The sequence below is a fragment of the Tetrao urogallus genome (assembly GCF_951394365.1).
Source record: "Tetrao urogallus genome assembly, chromosome: 5".
Taxonomy (NCBI): Eukaryota; Metazoa; Chordata; class Aves; order Galliformes; family Phasianidae; genus Tetrao; species Tetrao urogallus.
The window spans coordinates 64,584,606-64,607,448 of record NC_136818.1 but is presented as its reverse complement, the minus strand read 5'-3'; the positions used below and the strand labels follow the sequence as shown (position 1 = coordinate 64,607,448).

At 48.8% G+C, this 22,843-nt stretch overlaps 1 protein-coding gene across 1 annotated transcript in view; it reads right to left on the bottom strand.

Moving 5' to 3' along the window:
* Positions 1–20,977, bottom strand: part of INPP5A (inositol polyphosphate-5-phosphatase A) — a gene marked incomplete at its 3' end in the record, with an annotated part of 209,557 nt that extends 188,580 nt beyond the window's left edge. The window contains exon 1 of the mRNA XM_079535402.1: positions 20,900–20,977. Within this exon, the coding sequence (XP_079391528.1) occupies positions 20,900–20,974 (75 nt within the window). The 5' untranslated portion in view covers positions 20,975–20,977. The remainder of the gene's footprint in view (positions 1–20,899) is intronic.
* Positions 20,978–22,843: the final 1,866 nt, after the last annotated feature.

The following is a 22,843-nucleotide window of genomic DNA, read 5'->3' as shown; positions in this document are numbered from 1 at the left end:
ACGGAACATCAACAGCCCAAGAGCAGGAAGGAGGAAAACTCTGGCATAGTTAAGCACAAGAGCACAGAAACAAAAGCCATGGAAGTCCCCCAGGTTTGCCTCTGTGCTTTGCTAAAGGTTATTAATGTCCAAACACTTTCCTGACTTCTTTTCAATCTCATGCAACACTTCTTTCTTCTAGAAGTCCCAAACAATGCTCATTTGCTGAGGTGGTCAGCAGCAGCTGCACCTCGTACCTTTCCCTTCAGAACAGGAGTTTGAGGCACCACTCCCAGCTGCCCCACTCTGCACACCTGGGTTTGCAAGCAACTGTGTAACGTAAGGACTGCATAGAAGCAGCCAGGTCATTTCCACAAATCTCCACAAGTTATCATCCATTTTGCTTTTCCTGCAGCACTGCAGCTCTACCTCGCTGGCAGGGATGGCCCAGGCTTGTGGCCACCATCAGCTACCAGTGCAGCTTCCCAGAAAGACAGCAGGGATGACAGGCAGGCAGGCACCACAAACCTGCAGGTCTCTGCTCTGACAATCCCAGCCTGTCCAGTGGCTTTATGCCCCACCAGCTGCAGCTCCTTTCCCTCACATGGAAAACATTTCTGTGATGTTTTCTGACCCCAAGTACAAAAAAAGCTGTCCTCATCAGTGTATTAGTCAACAAGAGCGAGGAGCAGGATGAGAGGTGATGGCCTCACATTGCACCACGGAGGGTCAGGTTGGTATCACAGCAATGTCTGCTCCAGAGAGCGGCGCTGGCACAGCTGCCCAGGGTGGGCAGTCCCCGTCCATGGAGGCGTTCAGAGCTGCAGGGATGTGGCACTGAGGGACGTGGGCTGGGTGGGGGTCTCAGAGGGCTTTTCCAGCATTAATGGCTCTGTGGCTCTATACACCTGAAGGAACTTCAGAGGGCAAACAGGTAGTCTGACCTTACGAGGAAATATTTTGAAGTAGTGCATGCAAAATACTTCATAATATCAGAATAATTTTATATTACTTGTTTCACAGAAAATGCAATGCATAATCAATTAAAACAGAACTCACAATAGATATGGAAAACATCTAAAGAGCATACAAACTGTACAATAGCTTTGTATTCCACACGACACTCAAGAAAAGCAAGAGCAAAACACGCAAGACAAACAGCTCCTGTTCCACATTACCTTGTACCTTGTCTAGGCACTGCCCACTCAGCACACACCCTGAACTCAGAAGCCACCAGATGTGGTAGAGGCTCCATACACACCACACTGCCTGCCCTGCAATGCCCACCCTCCAGGCAGACACCTCCACTGCAAGTGCCATGACACAAAGACTGCCCCTGAAGACCAGGCAGCAAGACAGCAATTCCTGCACTGAACACAGCCAAGGTGAGCAGATGCTTGGCTGCGTGCAGCTCAACGTGGGTTGAGGCAGAGCAAACCCCCTCTGATCCGAGCTCTGTGCTCAGCACTGCACTGCAGGGCTCTCACCCCCACCTTGGGGCAACGGCTGACCTGTTGTGCACAGTGCCACCCCCTCACTGAGCTCTGCTGAGGAAAGTGGGACACATACAGGTACAATTCTGGATTTTAAGGACACATCGTGAGCTGCAGCTTGCAGATTGAAAGCTTCCCACCAACAGCGATAGCAGAGAACCTCTCTGTGATGCTAACCCAGCATGTAGTTTATTTTCCACTGATTTCTGACACTCCTGTACATAAACCTCAGCTCTAAAACAGCTGCAAGAAGCAAGAAGCCTGACACCCGAAGCACAGAAAGACTTGAAATGAACTGCCCAAGGCAGTCTTGCTCCAAGACAATGTTTTTGTTTCAACTTCTGTTATTTCCCCATCTTCACATGATGACAGAGACTAGACTTGAATTTCCATCTCAGATTCAGAATGTTCGCTCTGGAACACAATTTCTTAATTACAGCAATATAAACGTCTACCTTAAGAGCATGAGAAGTATTCCCTCTAAGCATACTTAATTGCAGTTGGCTTCAGTTTCCTAATGTGTTGGACAATACAACTTTTTAAGTGGTGCTGAGAATTAATCCTTGCACAATCCATCAGAATAAGCCTTGGGTAAGAGAGGACTTTTTAGCTCCTTGAAAACATCCTGCAGTGTGAACATCAGTGCTAATGGGACCAGCAGATTCCCGCAGACAAGTGCGGCTCACGCTGCCCTACACGTATCCCAGCACCATGGCAGCTTGTGCCAGGCTGCACAGCCAGAACCCCACCCCACCAGCTTGCTGTCCTGAGGACGAAGCAGGATTTACTAGGATGAAAGGGCCCAGCAGATTTTAGGAATCCATTTATCTGATAACCTATACCGGTACCCTACCTCTACCACATTACTCCAGCAGCTCCCAGGATGATTCCCACTTGCCTCATGTACCTTCATCTTTTACCCAGAGCCAGGGATCAGGGATCCAGCTTTCTGCAAAGCAGCTGATGCCATCATGAACCTACAGCAGGCGCGTTCTCCCTCTCAAGAGTCCTGCCAGGCTGCAGCACCACCCCAGCAAAGGAAGGGACGCACAGATCCTGAGCTCAGAGCCAGGCCACAGGGGGCTGTACCTCAACCCAGCCTCACTGAGGAGGGAAAAGGCTGCTGGCTCTTCCTGCCCAGGCCTCCCAGGGCCCCACAGGCACAGCACTCTGGGGTTGGCCGAGCAGCTCCATGGCTAGGCTGGAAATCAGCTTCCTCAGAACACCTGCAGACAGCTCACAGAACGATTCCCAGCCAATCTGCTTTTGGCTTCTCTGCTTTTCCAGCTGCTAAAACTCAGTTAGGAAACACTAACAATACTTCATTTTCTAAAAATTACTTTGCCTTCTAAGGAAGAGCTACAGTTACCACAGAGACATTATCATGCAGCTCCCCGAGAGGGAAACCGATCCGAGTAACTGGGACGAGCAGAGAGGTGCTGGAAGGGATCTTGTTATGAGGATGCCTGCACTGCAGTTCTCCTCCCACCCCTGGCACCTCTGGAGCTGCAGGAAGCAGCAGCAGCAATGCCTGTCACTGCCAGGTGATCCTCAGACCTCATCTGTAGAGGGATGAGGAGACCGCGCCACTGCTCCCAGCTCCCTGCCCTTCCCTCGTACCCCACAGCTCCTCCAGGAGCACCTTCCTCCCTGCTCCAACCCCGGCAGCACTCATGTGATGAAGGCCTTCCCAAGCACAGCCTGGGCAAAAGGGCCACTGGGCACCTCCGGCTTTTCTACAGTAACCAACACATGCAAGAGGCATAACTTTATATTATGAAATATTTCAGATAGCATTATTAGTGCTGGTGCATTAATACCTGACCTTTCTTACAAGTAGTTAATCCTGAGAGACAAGTCCACTATTACAGAATCCATTTGATTTCCTACCCCTCTGTAATTTTGCACAGTAATTTCTGAAAGGCAGCAATACTGCTGCTGACAGACAGTGCCAACAAATACAGAACGAATAGCTACAGGCTCTATTTCCTGAACACAATGACCTGTATAGAACTTCTCCCAAGTTCAAAGCAGAAAACATCACCGGTATGTTTCTGAAAGATCTGCCCTATTTCAGCACAGAGTTTAAGAACTATGGTCTTATTCTCTATTGATAAGCAAACAGCAGGGAAAACACTAAAAAAAAAAATGGTACAGCATAAGAATTAGGAGGACATTCAAAATAAGAGATACTTAAGCAATAGAAGAAAAAAAAAAAAATCACTGACAAAAAACATTTATGACTAATGTATTCCCTATTGAATAGATTCAAAAGAAAGATTTGCAGTGCAGCTCTCAGGAAGATACCAAAACACTGCATCAGAACTAGTAACAATGATTTTGAAATAACAAACCACCAGATTTTCAAAGCACATAATGTGTATAAAAAAAAAAAAGATGAACACAAAGTCAAATATACTCTCCTCCACTCTGTGACCCTGGACAGCCAAGCACATGGTTCCAACATCACATCCCCTCTACATTTCCTCAGAGACACCTGTAATACCACAGAATCACAGAATTGCAGGGGTTGGAAGGGACCAACCCCCTGCCAAAGCAGGTTCCCTACACCAGGTCACACAAGTAGGCATCCAGGCATATGATATCCTATTATAATATGATAGAAAGCACAGCAATAACAACAGAGTAGCAAAGGCTTAGGCTGCAATGAGTGAAGATCTGCTCTAATGCAACAGTTGTGGGCACAGAATAATCTGCTTACCTCTGAAAGGCTTCAGGTACACAGCAATCTCCAGTAAGATACCCTCACCTCCACTGCCAGCCCTTAAATGAGGTCTGGAAGGGGTGGATCCTGGCTCCAGCCCTTCCATCACTCAGCAGCATTGCATGCACCTGAGCTCCCCTGGGCTGGCCCTGCCTTCCACCAGGTGCTCCATCACTGCTTCAGGCCACGACCTTGCATTTCTGCTACAATATCCTTCAGCTGAGCTCTGAACTTTAGAGAAAGAAAAACACTGTCTCCATTTTCCAGACCTAGTTTTACAAGACTCCCTAAATTCAAAAGACTTTTAATTAGCAAAGTTTTAAGGAGGTAAGCAATAACAGAGGTAATCATTTTAATAAATTCTCCTAGCACAAAAAGCACAGTTTACGTTTCCTCACCTAGGCAAAATAATAATAATAATAAAAATAATAATAATAATAATAATACAGAAGCATAATTTTATTAATTCCTGACAGGGCTATAGATAACCTAATTCCATATCCTGTGCATAGCAAAAAGGAGCTTTTTTCTTGCATTTAAAAAGCCAATGGTAGCAAACACTGAACAAGAGAGTAAAGCACAACTGGTGTTTTAAAGGCAGGTCACACCTGCTTGTGCATTTATTGCAACGTCTGATTTGCTTGGAAGAACAGTTAATACAGTTACACAGGGTACTTTCTTAAGTGTTCTTTCTTTGCTGAGTTTCCAAATGGTTTGCATGCTACCCACAGCAACAACACAATTTATCCTGAAAGACAAAAGCCAAGGTTCCTTAAATTAAGCTCTAGAACCATTCCTTTAAATGCATCCTTATCAGAAATTTTCAAGTTAATCCATCATTTGGTTTAATCGATGAATAGTTTGAATATGATGCTGTGAAGTTTAGCAGGTTCCATATCCCTGTAGACTCTTAAAAACTCAGCAGTTCTGTTTCAGTTCAGATTCTCATTCTTCAATAATTTAAACTCTTATTTTTAGCATTTCTCATTCTCCTCACTTCACAAAACTTCTGTGATAACTTTCACAGGTTCAAAAGGGACGGTGAGATCACAGCTAGGCTATGATAAATTTCACCCACATCCTTACATACTGGCTGTGGAAGCATTAATAAACTAAATATTTCTATTCGCAGCAGATTGGGTTGTTGAGAAAAAACAGATGCTAAGGGAGCTGGAAGTATCATCACCACCCAGGGCTCTTGCAGTGTCTGGGAATTAATTACATGAGATGAGAACTAAGATGATCAAACAAAGAAATCCACATGCTTTGCTACAGAAAAAGGAGGAAAAAATGCTGAAGAGCTTTGCAAAGCCTATCTGCTGCCAAATGTGAAGATGAGTTTAACCCCAGAACCTGTGAATAAAACATGCTGGCTAAGCATCTGAGAAATGGGTGTATCTCCAATATCAGGAAAGTCTTGTAGGACAAGTCCAATCCACTCTTCACTTTGTCAGCAAGAAGGAAGGCTTCTTGGTGCTTTCTCATGCCTGTGTGCTTGTAAAGAGCCATCAAGCTACTACCACTATTTGCCTCTTGAATATTCTTGGGAACTTTCTGATCCCACCTCCTCTGCAGTCATTGGTATTTACCATCACAGAGACCTGCGTCTTAGGATGAACTGGAAATACAGCCCTGGACAGCACATCAGACCTGTTCTGATTGCCCCATTTCAACTATTTACTTGTAAGAAAAAAGCTCTTTACAAATTAACACATCCTTGTACCTGGAAAGAAATACAGGAAGGGAGAAAGTGGGAAAGATGAATGACAAAAATAGATCACATCATTTCCAAATTGTTGGAAAGAAGAAGTGACTTTTGGCTTAAAGAGATTGTTTCCTATCCATAAAAATTGCACAACAAGAAGAACGTCCCAGAAACATGCCACATACACACCTATCCCCTGCATTTTTATCTGGAGATTTAGCAGAATTTCAGCAAAGCACTGCTGGGATCCAATACATATCACAGACAGCTGCTGACAATACCACTTCCAGGAAGACTTCTCAAGATTTCAGCACATTGGCACAAAACCACCTTTGCTGAAGGTGTAGAAAACTACAGCATCAAAACCAAACAACTCTGAATGTAAGTTAGGAGCTGAGCAAAGTAATGCACCGTTCAGCGTTACCCCGCGCACTGACTGCACACACTTACAGTAACACACTCGTAGGAGGAAAGGGGAACGAATTAAGATCAATTCTGTGGCTGGCGTTAATTGCTTCAACTCCAAACAAGCTCCCCCAGGCTGAGCACAGCCTCTGCGCCAGCCATGGGCAGTGGTTGGCAGCAGCCCACGTGCTGCACACTGCCCTGGAACACCTGCCTGGCTGCCCTTCAGCAGGCTCCGGGGTGCTGGAGGATGCACAGCACCTTCCATCACATGCAGGCTGAAGATCGCACTGGCACCTGCCAGGGGACTGGAAGAAGTTTACCACCATCTCATGGGAATATAAAGAAATCTCATTCATCACATCACCTTCGAGTTAATAGCAGTACGACTTCCAAATTATCTCTGAGATGCTAATATTTTAGAAACATTAATATATCTCCCCTAATAATCCATATTTTTTATGACCAGGAAAAGGGTAAAACCCCACAAAAAGACATAATACAGAGCAGGGGAGGATGAGGGTGCCTATGAACTGATGCATACAGAACCACGTAGGTTAAAAAGACCCTTAACATCCTCTAGCTCCACCATCACCTAACCTATGCCCACCACTGACCATGTCTCCAAGCACCACGTCTGCACAGCTCCACGCGGGCTCCGCTGCTGCCCCAGGCAGCACAGCCCAGTGCACATCCACTCTCTTCTTGACAATACTCTTCTGACATCCAACCTAAAGCTCCCCTGGTGCAACCGCAGGCCATTCCCTCATGTCACGCACAACACTTGATGAAGGCAAATGAAATACAGTAGAGATACTGCACTACTAGCTTTACATTAGTGCAACAGTTCTTTAGAAGCTGTCCAAGAAGATGGCTCAGGAAACAAACAACTCCACTAAAGCTTGAGTTCACTGCCAAGCTGTAGTCACATCTTTACCTGTATGGCCAATTGAAAACCCATAATACTTGTAAAAACATAATGAATTGTATCCAAACTCTTATCTTCAGAGAAGGTCAGGTAGAGCGTAGGAAAGGAATGGCAATGTTCTAAACACACATGGCAAGCCCTTTACCAGTAACCACACAACAATTCTTTTCACAGGTCTCTTTCTAGCGACTAATAAACTTTGGGATGAAAGTCATATTTCAGTGACCATCTGAAAAAGGCATATTAATGGCTAACAAATAGAAGTCTTGTCAAAACTTTAAAGGATTTACAAAGCATAACTGTTAATACTTTGCATGCCTGCTTTGATTATGTTTGACATAGTTTCCATATGGAAACTTACACTGAGTTTCATCAAGAGCTTTACTTTGTTTAAAATACCCAGCCATCTAATGCAATAAATATTTGCAGATATAGGAGAACATCACCTGTGCAGGCTATCCTTACTGAAGAGGGTAAAAATTCACACAAAGATTCTCTCAAACACTTAGTTTCCTTCCGGAGCAATACATACCTTCTCATTCTCCATCCCAGTTCTGAGCTATCTTCCAAAATAACCATTTCTGGTTCACTATTTAGATCTGTGGGAAATCCTTTTTGTTTCACTCAGACTGACAACGCGGAGGCTTCACTCAAGTTACATGCCTTTGGCTTACAACAGCTCTCATCAAAACACACAAATTACTTGACTACAACTACTGTTGTAGGTAACAGCTACACAGAAATTAATCAGTCAGGTTACAAAACCTGAAGCTTCCCCCCCGGTATCACAGCCTTACTCTGTACACCGTCCCACAGCACCTGTGGCATTTCATGATACCAGGAAACCCCGTAAGAAATTGAAGCAACTATGTTAATCCTTTTAAGTTGTTTCACAGAAAAGTATCCCTACATATCCATGCCATACCATCAAGCCACGGAGCTACGTGGAACAGTTTAAGATTTAGAGATGACCTAGATCCAAATACTACACGAACACACACATACTTGCACACAATTTGCCCAAATCATTAAATCCAATGATCCTTCCACTTATATTTCAGAAACTCTCCAGAAACCGTGACAAATGCACATCTCTCCTCTCTCCTGACCTTTGGATAAATCCATGTAGAAATCTGTAAGATTCAGTAGTTTTAAAATACTGAAGAATGGTATCGAGGCATGACAAAAACATACAAATCAAGGAACTGAACACTGTTTAAGCTTCTTACTTGCTAAATAAAAGGATACGATAAAGTTCACTTTCTGCCCTGACAGGAAGGACCGAGTTCAATATAAATGCTATTCATACTGTTCCAACGTAACAAATAATAAAAGGCAGATAAAAGAAAGGAAGATAACCAACAGTGATCACACGTGGAATTTGTACTCTTCAGCTATTTGCCAATTTCAAAAAATTAGGAGAACATTAACACTAAAGAAAGTCTTAAAATAACCATTTTGTTTTAAAAATCGGGGGGGAAATTCACAGATATGCTACTTATAAATACTGTTCCACTGGTGAAACCAGCAGTTTTTTGGTTCAATTCCATGAATGTGCGTTTTCTTGTCACCTCCAGTGCTCCACAACAGGTCCTATCAGAAGGGACCATCCAGAAGATGGAGAACACATTTCAAAAATCTTCTGGCTAAACAAAACAATGGAGCCCATGTAGAACAGAAAGAGTAAAACACTTCCTCTGCTCTCTAAGGCTAATCCCGCTGCCACCACTGTGCCTGCAGAACACTCAAACAAACAAGATGCTGCAATAAATTCCACTGAAAGTCTGAAGCACTGTACAATGAAAGCAGGCCTTTTCTCTTTGTGCCTGGTTTTGCGCTCTGCAGTTTATCACAGTGATCAGTAAATCTCTCCCAAATAAGGCAGTCAAAACAGAGGCCATTTCAGACAGCTGCATTTACATCTGTGTCAGCGCGCCTGCTGAGCTGCTGAATTCTTAACAAATATTACAGTATTTAATGCTATTAACCACAAACACCTACGTGGCCATTTTCAGACCCCCACAGAGAGCTGTGGCTTCCTGCAAACCAGCGCTGGGCATCTTCAACACGGACATCCCAAACGCTGCACCACAGGAGAGGGGAGGCGCTGTGCTGCAGAAGCCCACCAAAGCAGCACTGAAGGTAAGCAGGGGGTTAGAGGTGCTGGTCCGGATGGAGGACACCTCACTGACCATTCACTGAAGTGAGTTCCCTTATCCTCTCAGTTGTGTTACGGAAGCAAAACATCAGATCATTACTTAGAGGAAAAAAAGAAGGACCAAGATTGTAGAACAGACTCTACAAATACAAAACAACTATGCCAAGGACAAGACACCTATAGCTCTGCTGACTGAGCACAGAGCAATTACTCACTCGTCAGGTGCAGAGGAAATGTAAATGAATTTTGTTAGTGCCACATTTGTTGGCATTTGCTTTGCATTTTTCCACAAAGTGAACAGTTTGCTGCACTCCAGGTTCTGTATCAGGCAACAAATGTTATGCCTGTTTTATCAGCACACTGTTTTCCCCACAGTGAGACCGTGTCCTCCCACCAGATGCTATCATTTAGTATTGCAAACTGGACTTATCACCAGGCTTGTAGGTGTCACCATGCGCTTCAACAATCACAAATAAGTGCTGCTCCCACCTTAGATTTCTAAATGGCTGGGGGGGGGTCTTACAGCGACCCTCAGAAATATTCACACAACACAGCTGCAAATGAGACAATTTCAATCTTAGCATCTCTGGAGAACAGGCAATAATAAAACCAAGAGAAAAGGTGCATGAGGAGAAGTTCACCACCACCACCTGCTCGTACTGCAGTTTATAGACATACCTTCTCAGCAGTCAGCTCCTTTCAAAATATTTAGAAACTGGAATACAGAGCCATCTTCCTAAACCCTAGAAATAAATCTAGAGATCTGGTCACTGATGTGCTTGGACAAAATATGACAGGAAGCATGAAATTCTGCTGCCCAGTCCTTTGGTGAAGCTCAGCACGTGTGCAATGCTGCTGATGCAACACCTTCTACTACCAGAATGCAATTAAAGATAACAGTTGGATATAAATGCACAGAGCAGCAGCAATTTTAGAACCATTTCTGCAAATCTCTTTCAGACAATCCATATCATTCACCCACTATTAACACCCCTCACACTGACAGGAAAGTAACAAGAAGATGCAGTTCAGAGAAAGCTTTCTGAACTGGAACAAGGGTGTAACTTCAAGCATTACCTCAACAGCTCCATCCATTGTCTGAAGAGACAAACCGTACAAACTCTCCAGCTACTTTTTATGACTTCCCAGGTCTTACTTCGTTTCATATTTTTCAGAAGTCAATTTTCCTGCAGATCACCTCGTTCACTGATATTTAAAAGAAAGTAGTTTAAGGCCGATAAAATTAGCCCAAGATCATACCAGAGTTAAAAGAGCATATATATGTTTTCCTTACATATTCATCTAGCTTGTCTTCAACCTTCCCACAAAGCCCCAGGCCCCCCAGCAGGGCAGACCCAGCTGCTGGTCCTTACACGCAGGCAGAAGCTCACACTGTGCATTCCAACTGTGCTGCATAAATTACTGTAAATACAAGTAACAGTTGTCTTGCTTTACATTATGAAACAGCTGAAAAGATATAGAAGAGGAATATTTATTTTTAAATATTTTTTGGCACTGTGACAACATCTCCAAGTTCTCAGCTTAGTTTGTCTCTGGTCCAATCATGCTTTAAGTAACAGTTACACTGAACTGCATACCAGTGAAGGACCATTCTGCTACCTGATCACTTCCCATCACACATCTTCATTGTTACTTGTTTTTAGGTAGGGATTCACATTCATGAGCTGTCCGTCAATCCTGCACACCCTCTGCTCTTACCCTTCCAGTCACATGTAATCACATTCTGGCTCCAACACCTTCTCAAGCAAACAAGAACCAAATCAGAACTGAAAGCCGAGCTCAGAGGGTTCAAGTTTTGCACACTCACAGCACAAGAAGCCTTCAGAAGGTTTCTAAAAACTTCCTAAGCTGACCAACCAGTCTGTTCTTCCTGAAGTTTCCAGGGAAGTAGGACCGCCTTTGTTTTCAAGTGCTTGTATTCCAGCTTTTGGACCAACATCATCCTGCAAAGCATCTGGATGTGGTCTATGGGCTCCATCAGCTGTACTTCTGATAACTACACTGGACAGACATTTAGCAGGGGAAGCACATCATCATCATCGCTGGACTTCAAAAGTTTGTGGAGAGCGCCATTCAAACAGCCCAGGCATTTGTCTGCTTGGAATGCCAAGCTCCACTGACATTCAGGCAAAGGCAGCCCTGCTGGGCCAAGCGGAGCCCCCTGCCTGGCAGCAGGCTGGGTAGCGTCGGGAGAGAAGAGACTTCTGCATTTCTGTAGAGATACAAGTCTCACACCCCGCAATGAGAGGGAGAAAAAGGAATATAAACATACATTCTGTGTAGGAATATCAGGGTTTTGAAAATTGCAGAGCAGGAAAGAAAAATCTATCAAGGAAGACATCACGAGGAATCTGACCCCATTTCTCATGCCTTTACTTACCTCATTGTAAACTAAGTGAACACAGTGAATAGAAATTTAAATTTGTACACGTCATTTCAGTTGAGCCTTAACAACAAGCATAAATATACAAGGATTTTTTCAGTTGCCATGTCTTGCCAATTGTGTGGGTGGAATACAAGATAGTTTCACGAAGAAACCATTACAGATGCAGCTGCATCACTGCTCAGCAGCCACTAAAACAAAGTGCCCTACCAGACAGCCAGCAAGCAAGGACTGAAGGACATCCCAGACTGCACTGGAAATCTACAACAAATCAAAGTTAATGACTTGCACTACTCTCCCAATAGAGAGAAGTTTTCCTGTGAACGCGAACCAGTAACTTGCTTTGCTCTCTGAGGAGAGAGATGGGAGCTGATCTCAAGCATGAGAATTCATGCTTTCTAGAAAAGTGTAACTGGAGACATGCGGAGCCCAGCCAAACCATGTAGGCGTGACAGAAAGGAACAGCCCTGGAGGAAAGGAGATGAAGAACCGGGAAACTTGTACAGCCATAACAGACAAGCAGATAAAAAGGCAATGAGGATTTGCCACAAGAAGATGAACTAAGAAGCAGGCAGTCTTCCACAAGCGCTGGAAAGCAACAGACAATGGCTTTGACAACAGAAAAACAAGAGGGAAAAGAGGTAATTAAAAAAAAAAGTCAGCTCTTGTGGCATGGAGTCACAGGCTGGTTCAGTCTGGTTGAGGTTGGAAGGGACCTCCGGGGTCCTGCTGCCCAAGGCCCTCCCAGAGCAGGTTCTTGTTCCACCACGTTCACACGGCTTTTGAAGACCTCCAAGGAAGAAGTAGATTTGCACAGCAGAGATATTTCCTTACTTGTACTGCTCCAAATATAACCTACTAAACTTTGCTTTTTAAATCTGCTTAATGGTTTTCACATACAAGACAGAAGTATGCATATGCAATTAGCTTGGCAAAAGTTCTGCCCTGTAAGCAATACACAAGTGAGCCTTGCACAGAACTCAGTACTCAGTCAAGGGCTTCCACCCCTTCCCCCGGCTTTCGAGGCCCAGGCGCTGTGTGACACACGAGGCGTAGTTTCCACACAAGCACTGCAGAACTGCAGGACGACAGTGGTTGGCAGCCCAGGAGAGCAACAGCCCTCCACAGCACTGGTTCCTATCTTTTCCTAGATTACATTTAAGATCTTTGTTGAGATCAGGTGAAAGGGGCAGTGGTCACAAATTGCAAATAATTTAGTATTCAGTAAGGAAAGCCAGAGAAAGGCTCTGCAGCATTTTTCTTCCAAAAAACTGTTATCTCACAAAACAAATGAGAATCAGCCCCAGAGCCTTGCAGTCAGCCAAGCCTGGATAAAGTCTGTTGTTTCAGCCCAGAAAAACAACACTGCCAGTCTGTGAAAACAGGCTTGCTGTAGGTGTCCAGTAGATCTTGGGTCACATCCAACCCTCCCAAGCAAGCGGGTTCGTCATACACAGCCTCAGGCAGCTCTTTACCAGTTCATGTGTCTGGCAACATTTGAAGTTTAAAACAAAAACAAACAAACAAGTTCTTCCATTTCTTCCTCTAGTTAAAAAAAAGATAGTAATTCTAGACAGACATTTTCACTATGAACAGCTTTTCGAAAACACTTTAAATGGTGAAGTTATGGACACAAACAGCCCACGTGCTCATCAGAAAGAATCCTGCTTGTGCAAATCCTCCGCAGCAACGTGCAATGAGAGCAGCATTCCCAACACTACACACAGAGGTCTTCGTTGTCCTACCAGCACTATGAAAAGTTGTAACTCTTTCCCTAAATAAACACGAATACTGAAGTAATTAAAATATAGTTTGATGCTGGCTGATGATACTCAATGAAAACAGAATTCCCTCAAGTGACTTTTGAACTATTTCTTTTAATGTTTGGTTGACACATAAACAAACACTGCCAGAAAAAGTTCACCGTGCGTTTCTGAGATGTTCCTATGGGAAAAGGAGTTTTGCTTTTCCCATTGGGATTGGTAAAGCCTCTAAAATTAGAGTTTGCCACATCACAAATACAAAAAAACTAAAAAACACTCTCCCACAGGCTCACTTGGAAGACTTGATTGAAAGAATTCAGAATCACCCAGAGCTCCCAAAGCCTGCCTGCTGCTCACTGCGCATCTCCTGCGGCGCTAACAGCACAGCTCAGGAGAACTCAACCCACTGGCTTGCCAATATTCAAAGGCAATACAAATTTCTTTTCTAGAATGTAATGGAAACTGAAAAAAAAAAACAAACCAGCAGAGAACAAGTAGAGACAGTTCCACCTCCGGCACCATACAAACAGCATGTTCCCTCTGACCAGCCTCTGCTGAGGTATTCGCAAAGACTCCTGAGAGTGTCTGAACCTTCTAGAAAAAGGTAACATTACTTAATGTTCTATTAGCAGCCTCTGTAAACCTCGCTAACAGATAGATTGAGGCAGAACATCCTTCCCAGCTTTTACTTACTCCTGTGGCTCTTCAGATTTATTTATTTTTAGCCTATTTCAAGAGCTAACTTTGACTTCATTTGTGCTTGCATAAGCCACAGAAACCTCTTACTAAACAGGAGGTTCATACAGCTTGTGTTAACTGATCCTTTGTTTAGCCAAGAACTTGTGCAGCAATGAAACGCGATGCATGCCCATACAAGCTGTGCTGAAATCAACATGCGATACTTTTCTGCCTTCCTTCAAATAAGTGGGAAAGAATCTTCGCCTGGGTCTTGTCCAAGAGCCACATGTTACCCTGCTCCCACAGAGCCAGACTGGAGCACAAACTTCAGAAAGGAACTCACTGCACCCCAGCTCGAAGCCAGGGCTGGGTGCTGAGCACACAGCTGGGGCCATACAGGTGCTTGTGGCTGAGCGCAAAGAGCCCCAGCTCCTGCAGACCTTACTGCCCAACAGCTGCTGCAAAATATTTTCTGTGTGGAGAAAAAGCAAAAGGCCTTTACTTCCAAGTTATTTTGCACAACTTGTAAGATTCGGGCAATTCCAGAACTGCTTCTCTGTGACACTCGCATAAATCCTTCTTTGAATTCCGCCAATCACCAGTGGCCCCCACACGATCTGCAGCACAGGTTCTGCCATTCCCTGCTCTCCTGGTTCCCAGTTTGTGCTTCGTTCAGTGCCACAGTCCATGCTACAAAGACCCCTGAACAGCCTCAGCCAGTGCACACCACACTCCTACATTGCAGAAAAGAGATGCGTATGGTTTCTATGCGGTGCATCAGCAAACCACTGCGCTGTCTTCATGTTAATGCTGGGTCTCTGAGGACTGAACAACCACCGGCTCCTGCGGTGACCGAGTTCTGTGCTCAGGCACTCCTAGGGCCGGGACGAGCAGCAGGCAGTTCTTCTCTTTTAACTCTTCAGAAAGCAGGTTCCTGCAGGATGGCTGTTTGACATCTGGCACAACGCGCTGCGTTTGGTGCCACAGCGAAGACAAACACCGAAGCCGCCTCCTCGCGCTGCCTCCAGCACTGCTCACGCTGACGCCCTTTCTCCCATTCTGCCTCCCCACACAAACCCGGTTACGGCAGCACGGCCAGGCCTTGACAGAGCCACAGCAAGGCCGGCAGGCCTTCACCCCGCAGCGCTCCACTGCCGCTCAGCCCTGTGCCCCTGCAACACAGCGCCGGCTTCACAGGAGCACCGCCCAGCACCAGGCCGAAGGCTCCGCTCCGAGCTGGGCTGTGAGGGCGAGATGCTGCTCCGGGCCGTCCTCAGCAGGGCTGCTGTACCGAACCAGCAGCATGCATCAGTAAATCAGGTCGCTCCGGCTGCGTTCGTCCCTGCTGCGGCCGCACAGCATCTGTCCTCAGCGGTAACAACGCGTTCAGCGCCAACAGCTTTGCTTTCCTGATGGAATCTGAGATGCAAGTAACACAGCAGAGAGCAGCGGCTCTTCCATAACTTCTACACTTACACGAGCAGCAAGGCGGGAGCTGTACGGAAGAGCCAAGTATACACAGGGGAGAGAGGGGAAAAGCCACTGGAGGTGACAAGAGAATACGTCTGCAAGGGGTGGAAGATGCGAGCACTACATTGAAACAAATGACAGAAAAGGAGAAAAAAGTAAATAAATGGCAAATCAGCCCTTTAGAAAAAACATGCGATCTGAGAGCATGGCTGCGTTCTGTGTGAAAGTGCCTTTGAAGTCAAATTCTGTGGTAGCAAAATTTATGAGGACTTTGAAAAAAAGCAACAAAAGCTTTGAAACATCACTTTCATGAGCATGCAAGTACAAACCGATACACGAACAGAGCACACATAAAGCACTCCTGCTGTGGTACCCCACATCCCACTGCATGTCCCACTACACGTGTAATTTTGCAATTAAGTGCTCTGGAACCTCAACCCACCATCCTGATATGCCAGCAGTGTGTGGAAACCCAGTGAGCAGCAGGCTGCCCGCTCCACGGCACCTGCTGCAAAACCACAGTGACAGAAAGATACAGTCATATATTGCACATTATATTAATTCCTCGTGTAAACAAGTGTTCTTGCTGCTAATCATCACTTAATCATGATCAAAGAAAGATGGTCTGCAAGATAATCTTTGAATTTCCTGCTTAAGGGAGGCAATTGCTTCACAGCCTCCTAATCAGTCCTGAGTCCTGCTCAGAGGACTCTAAAAAGTACAAGCAATAACATTTTTCCTTTTCAGCAGACAAGAAAAAAATTACTTTTAAACATACAACTCTATTTTGGAGAAAAAAAAAAAATCTCTGCTGCACCTGCATTGCTCCAACCTTCTTCAGCAAATCAGAAAAAAGCTTTAGAGTCCAAGATGTACATGGATGCACACTGACACATCACTCCGCTGCACAGCTGCATGGGCTCCGGCAGCTACTCACGCCTGAAATAGAACCTGTTCTGTTCTGCACCTCACCCTCAGGTGCTGCTGTCTGCTGTGTCCCCCAGCTGGGGCAGCCCTCATGGAGCAGGACACAGCTGAGCCGGGGCCACCAAGCACTGCACGCTGTGACGCCGGCAGCAGAGCACACACCTGCATTTGTCACTACCGCCTACAGACTGTATGAACAGCAAGCTACAAACTGGTGCCACATCTCCCAAGCTATATTTCTGCTTTCCCTAAGTGGGGTCATAAGCAGTTCCACGATACTGCTGCACATCTGGAAAAACCTTTTTTGTGGCAAGGCTCAGCACGGACGTTACCCTGCAGTTCCACCATGCCCTCAGCCGCTGGGCAATACCTATAGGCCCACCCGCAGCCGGGGAGCCCAGCAGAGCAAGGGGCAGCGAGGCATTCCCACAGCAAGGCAGCTGTGGCAGCGAGCCGGGAGCCGTGCACACGGAGAGGGCTGCTCAGCACGTGGCACCGGCACCCAGGGCCACCTCCAGCTTCATCCCAGCACACACCTGGGCAACAGCTGCATCCACGGGTGGCGAGCCTCCCACAGCTTCATTCTCAAGGTACGGTGGATCCCTCTGTTATTAAAAACAATTAAAAACGCACAGGCACTGTAAAGGGTAACAAAACTGCTTTCTCCTCCCCACCACCGCATCTCCACCTAGCTCAGGAAACTTTTAGTAGCACCAAGTTCTGATCTACTTCAAAAGTTTCACCCTCTGCAAAGGCATTGAGAATTCAGTAAAACAAAGCACTGTAAGCATAAGGGCAGCAGAAACTAAAAAAAAAAAAACATCTATCTGCCTTTCTTCCATAAAAAGGCAAACAAACTGAAAATGACAACACTGGTGTGCACACAAAACTGATAGTAATAAAACCAACAATCACAGTGAAGCACGTGTGGTCTTCAACTTAATCTGGAAACTGTGACTTGAAGAGAAGGTGCCTTAACTTGCAGCATGCCAGTACTGATACCTGCTTGGAAATCCAAACCTAAATAATACATTTTCCATCCTAACAAGTTTGAAATATTCTGCAAAATTCAGAAAATTCTTCCTGGAGGGACAATCAAAACAAAAGATAACATAAATTACAAGAAAACAAAGCCACCATCTTTATGACTTAATACCAGTTACATCCACAGATACCTAACACCATAACAGAACCGCACCCCCGTTTCACAATCAGCAAGCTCAGTTCAGATGCGATAAGGACAGACCTTCGCGTTGGGATCACTGCCCATTAGAAGAGCAGGCTGCTTTCAGAAGTGATTAGAGGAAGTATTTCTACGTCAAATTCAACCAGCAGATTTCTAGTCCTAACAGCAGCGAAGGATATTCTGGGTTCATACTCAGGATCAGAGCAGTAGGTGTACTCCTAACAACAACCATACTCCACAGGGCTGGGGCAGGAAGCCTCCCCACAGCACAGCCTGAACTCATCGGGGTGCAGGAGCCACCCGCCTGGCCGGGCGCTCCGCAGGAAGGGCAGCGCTGTGTGCAGCCATGGAGCAGCAGGGATCGCAGCGCTGCCAGCTGCGTGGGGCCACCGAGTGCCCTGCGCTGAACAGAGGGACTCACCCACGACCACTTGGTCTCGCTCCAGCCAAGGCAACCTGGGTTAATCCAGGGTGTTGGATGAAGGCTTCAGTCAGCCCGCTGCCAGCAAATAGCAATTCCCCAAGCTGCTTCCCCCTCTTTTTTTATTTTAATGAACAAAACCACACAACCTGCTGTCCTGGAGCTTTTGCCTCTCCTTGTCATCGTGGCACTTCTGACCCGAGATGGTCCTGGGGACCCCATAACTGCATCGCTCCATCGCTGCATCGAGGACAGTTACATGCATGAGAGGTATGAAGAAGCAAGGCCACACGTTAGGAAGCCTGCCTGACATGGGCTCATAGACTTCAGCCTGAATGCAGCGCTTTCCAGCCCGAGCAGAAATTGTGGAGCGTGTATGGCTAAGCCTGCTGGATTATTTGAAACCTTTACCATAGAAACCTACGCTCAAAGGTTTAAAATAACTTGGATTAATGAAGTCACTTAAACCTGTACTACCACACTACCAAAGCGCATCTATTCCATCAGCCCCTGCTGCCAGGTGCTCCTGCCTATCTGGTAGCCTCTCCCCGCTCAGTGGAGCAAACCGTGCTTCTGAGACAACACAAATCGAACTCTGAAGATGACCATCTGCCTCCACCCAACAGAAACAGCCAAACCTTATTAGATCAGAACGTACAGTCACAAGTGTGCCAATAACTAAATAGAATCATTAGACAAGCAGTAAAGAGAGCTCCTCCAGCACATGCAGCCCCATAGATGACTGGGTGCATCTACACGGCGCAGTGGGCAGGGTATGGATCAACCTGAACTCAGCCCAGGGCTCCTGCCCCAACCAGGGAGGGCACAAACAGAGAATAAAGGACCCAGTAACAGCACACAAAGTAACATCCCATACAGTGATGTGCCAGACAGGTTTGTTCTGTGGCCACCAGATTCATGGAAGGGTCAGTGTAACATCTGGGCAGCACAGATGGAGGAAAAAAGGAAAATGAGACAGAAAAACATAGAAAGAGAGGGGAGAAGAAAGAGGAGAGAGAAAAGAAGCAGCAGCAACCCACAGGTAACCTGAACTCATCACCTGCTCCCAGCAGCAACATTTGTGCTAACAAGCAGGAAGCATCCTGCAACAGGACAAGCAGCGACTGCTCAAGCAGAGCTGACAGACGCACCAAGTCCCATACATGCTCATAGTAGTGACACACAGCTCTGAAGAACACCACAGAACCAATAAATGCTGTGTTAATGCTTTCAATGGGGGAGTAGTGGTGTCTCCCACTGCTTGCAGCTATCCTAGGGCTGCAGTGATCCAGGATGCACACAGCATGAGCCAGAAATCCCTGGACCCTGCAAGTGTGTGGCCAGGCCAGGTGTGCAAGACAGCACTCACCCCAGGCAGCCAGTCTGCCAGGAGAACATTGTTCTGCTATTAAATGCCAGTCCCAACTGAGGGGCATCTGCACAAAACATATCCCAAGCATGAAGCATGCAGCAGCATGCAGCCCAACTTCACACCAACCAAAAGGGCCCCGCGACGGGAAGAGGCTGTCAGGAGAAAGGGAAGGGGGGAAATGGGGACAGGACTACCCAGGGGCTCCTGGACCCACAGACCAGGCTGCACCAAGCACAGAGGCACAGCGTAGGGCAGATTCTGATGCACTGCACAACTTCAGTACCAACTGAGGGGAGCTGGAACAGGGAAATGAACCAGAGAATCCCAAGGCAGCTCTGCAGACCCACAGAGGTGGAGCCAACAGGGCAGCAGTCCCTGCCCGCAGCTGAAGTCCCTCTAGGCTGCAGAGTGGCTGCACGTTCCCACCTCACAAAGAGGTGCCCCACATCCCCACCTCACAAGGAGGACTGCGGCAGAACAGGCGGGGGAGCTCGGCCCAGAGCTGTGCTCCAGGCTGGCCCATTGCGTCCCGGCTCCCAGCCGCAGAACCTGCCAGCAACACACCGTGACCCCCAGGCCAGAAGCAGCCCCCTGCGGCCATACCCGCCCCACGGCGGGACAGCAGCACAGCCGCCGTGGCTGCGAGCAGCAGCATGCCGCGCCGCCTGCGGAGCCCCAGACTCTAATAAAGGACACCCCGGAACCTGCCGCGCACACTGTGAGATTTAACGACAGCGTTGCGGGTCGGCCCCACGTCAGTACTTGGCCAGGAAACAGCACCCTGCTGCCAGGATGCGGCCGCGGGGCCATCGCAAGCACGAGGCAAATGTTTTGGGTGCTCGTTCGCCGGGAACCGACAGGCGCCGGAGAGACAAACTGCGGGCGCAGTTTCACAAAGCTCAGCGCGCTCCGGGTCGCCCTCGCGGCCGTACAGCGGGACACGGCGGGCGCTGCAGGGCCCCACTGCGCCCCACCGCACCCCGCGGCATCGGCAGGTCGGGCAGCCCGGACGCCGCCCCCGACAGCCCCAAACACCGCCCTCACCGCGCAGCCCTACAGCGCCGGCCGCCCGCACCCTCGGCGCGTCGCAAACATCTCCTTCGCGGCTCCAGGGATCGCGCCCAGAGCCGCCCGACCATCGCGCCGCAAACGGCGCCCGGCGAGGGGCGGCCGCGTCCCGGCCCCGGAGCTGCACCGAATCCCGCACCTCCCCCGCCCGCCGCGAGCCTCGCTCCGCCCGCACGCCCGTGCCGGGCCGCGGGGAGCGGAACCCCCCGGTACTTACGTCGTCGAAGAGGGACCCGACGTTGGCCGTCACCAGCAGCACCCCGGCGCCGGCCGCGGCCCCCTTCACCGCCATGGCGCCGGGCGAGCGGGCGGAAGCGCGGAACGGCGCTGCGGGGAGCCCGGGGGCGGGCGCGGGGCGCTGCGGGGCGCGGGCGGCGGGGGGAGCCGCGGGCAGCCCGCGGACATCCGCGCCGCGGCGGGGCCGGGCCGGAGCGCCCTGCGGCTGTGCAGGGCCGCGCCGCTCCGCGCTCAGCGCTCACCCGCCGCCGCCGCCGCCGCGCTGCTGCCGGGACGGCTCCCGCCGGCGGAGGCTGGCGCCGGGCCGCGGCGCATGGCAGGTCGGCGGGGCGGGGCGGGAGGGCGGGGCGGCCGCGGCGGGACGGGCCGAGCCGGGCTGGGACGGGCGCCGAGCGCGACTGCCGCTCCCGGCTCTGCCGGAGAACGGAGGGGGGAGGGAGGGCGGGGCCGGGGCCGCGCGCCCGCGACGTCACGGCGGCCCCGCGTGGCTCTTAAAAGGGCAACGGCGGCCCCTGGAGACCGCCCCGCTGGGCCCGGCCGGCGCTCACCTGTGCGGGGCCCTGCCCTGCCCTGCCCGGCCCGGCCCAGCCGCCGGGTTCGGGGCTGTGACGCCGCGGCACAACGCGCGGAACGGCCGCGGCCTGAGCGCGTTATCGCGGCCGCGGCGCGGAGTCCGTAGCAACAGCGCGGGGCCCCGCGGCGCGGATGGGGCACTGGGCGGCCACTCAGCCGGAGCCAGGCAGAACGGGGAGCGGGCGGCCCAGCGATGCGACCCTCACAGAGAGATCCTCTGAGCGAGGAACTGTTCTGTAACTGCCCCAGAAAGAGAAATGAGGAATGGGTGCAGCGCGGAGCCGTGCGGGGCAGCGCGCCGCTCTCATCAGCTGCGCTTCCCGTCCCGTTGGCAACGGGGGCGCGATGTGCGCAGCCCGCTCCGGCAGCTCCGGCGCTGGGGAAGCGGCGGTCGGAAGAGCGTACTTAATTTAGTTCATAATCGTGGACTCCTTAAACTTTGCTAAGTTCTCCCCTCAAAGCGGTATGCGGGATATTAACAGCAACGTCCTTGGAAAACAAAAGACAATGACTAAACGACGCGCTAAACAGCGCATCTCAGACCTGAATAAAATAATTCATCGAAAGCAGCGCAGATGGATTGTTCGTTAAAGCAGATGCTGGTGCTGCACCGCCGGCACGCTGCCGCACTACCGGCGGCCCCGCGGCAGCGAGCAGAGCCGCCGCTTCTGCCGCTCCCTCAGCCCCAGCAGCTCCTGTCGGGTACCATAGGAGAGGAAGGGCTCCCGCGCCCGGCACGCAGCTCCTCTGTGATCACAGCTCGCCCATCGCTGCCGTTATGGCTCTGCTAATAGGCTTTCGGTTTTATTAGAAAGATCTTCATGAAGAGCTTTCAGTAATGGCAGGAGAAACAAAACAAAAACAGGACACTAAGCCCCTACGTCGGATTAAAATCCTTAAATGTAATGTAATGTTTTGCTGCCTGAAAGCTCCTGTGAGCCCCGAGGGACAGGCTGTGTTCTCTGATTGATCTCAGCGGTTTTAAATGGCGCACTTCGTAATTTCTAGAGTGCACTAAACATGGCTTAACCAAAACTGGCTCAGCGGTCACTGCTTTCCTTAGTTCACGCTTGGAAACAAGGCAGTGTCCCACGGGCGGCTGCTCCCTGAACGCTGCTGGAACCACAGGCACAGGGCTGGAAACCCCACATCTGGTGCGCAGGGATCTGACCCCACTTCAGGCCGCACCTTGCAGATCTCTAAGGAAAGGGCATCAGACTGCTCTGCGCAGGTTTCAGAGCGCTGTGCCCGGTACGCATCCTTTGCTTTCAGCTCATTGATATTTTTCTGCAGTTTGTCTGAAGCAGAGTACGGCTCCGGTTACATCTCACAAAAGAAATGGATTGGTATC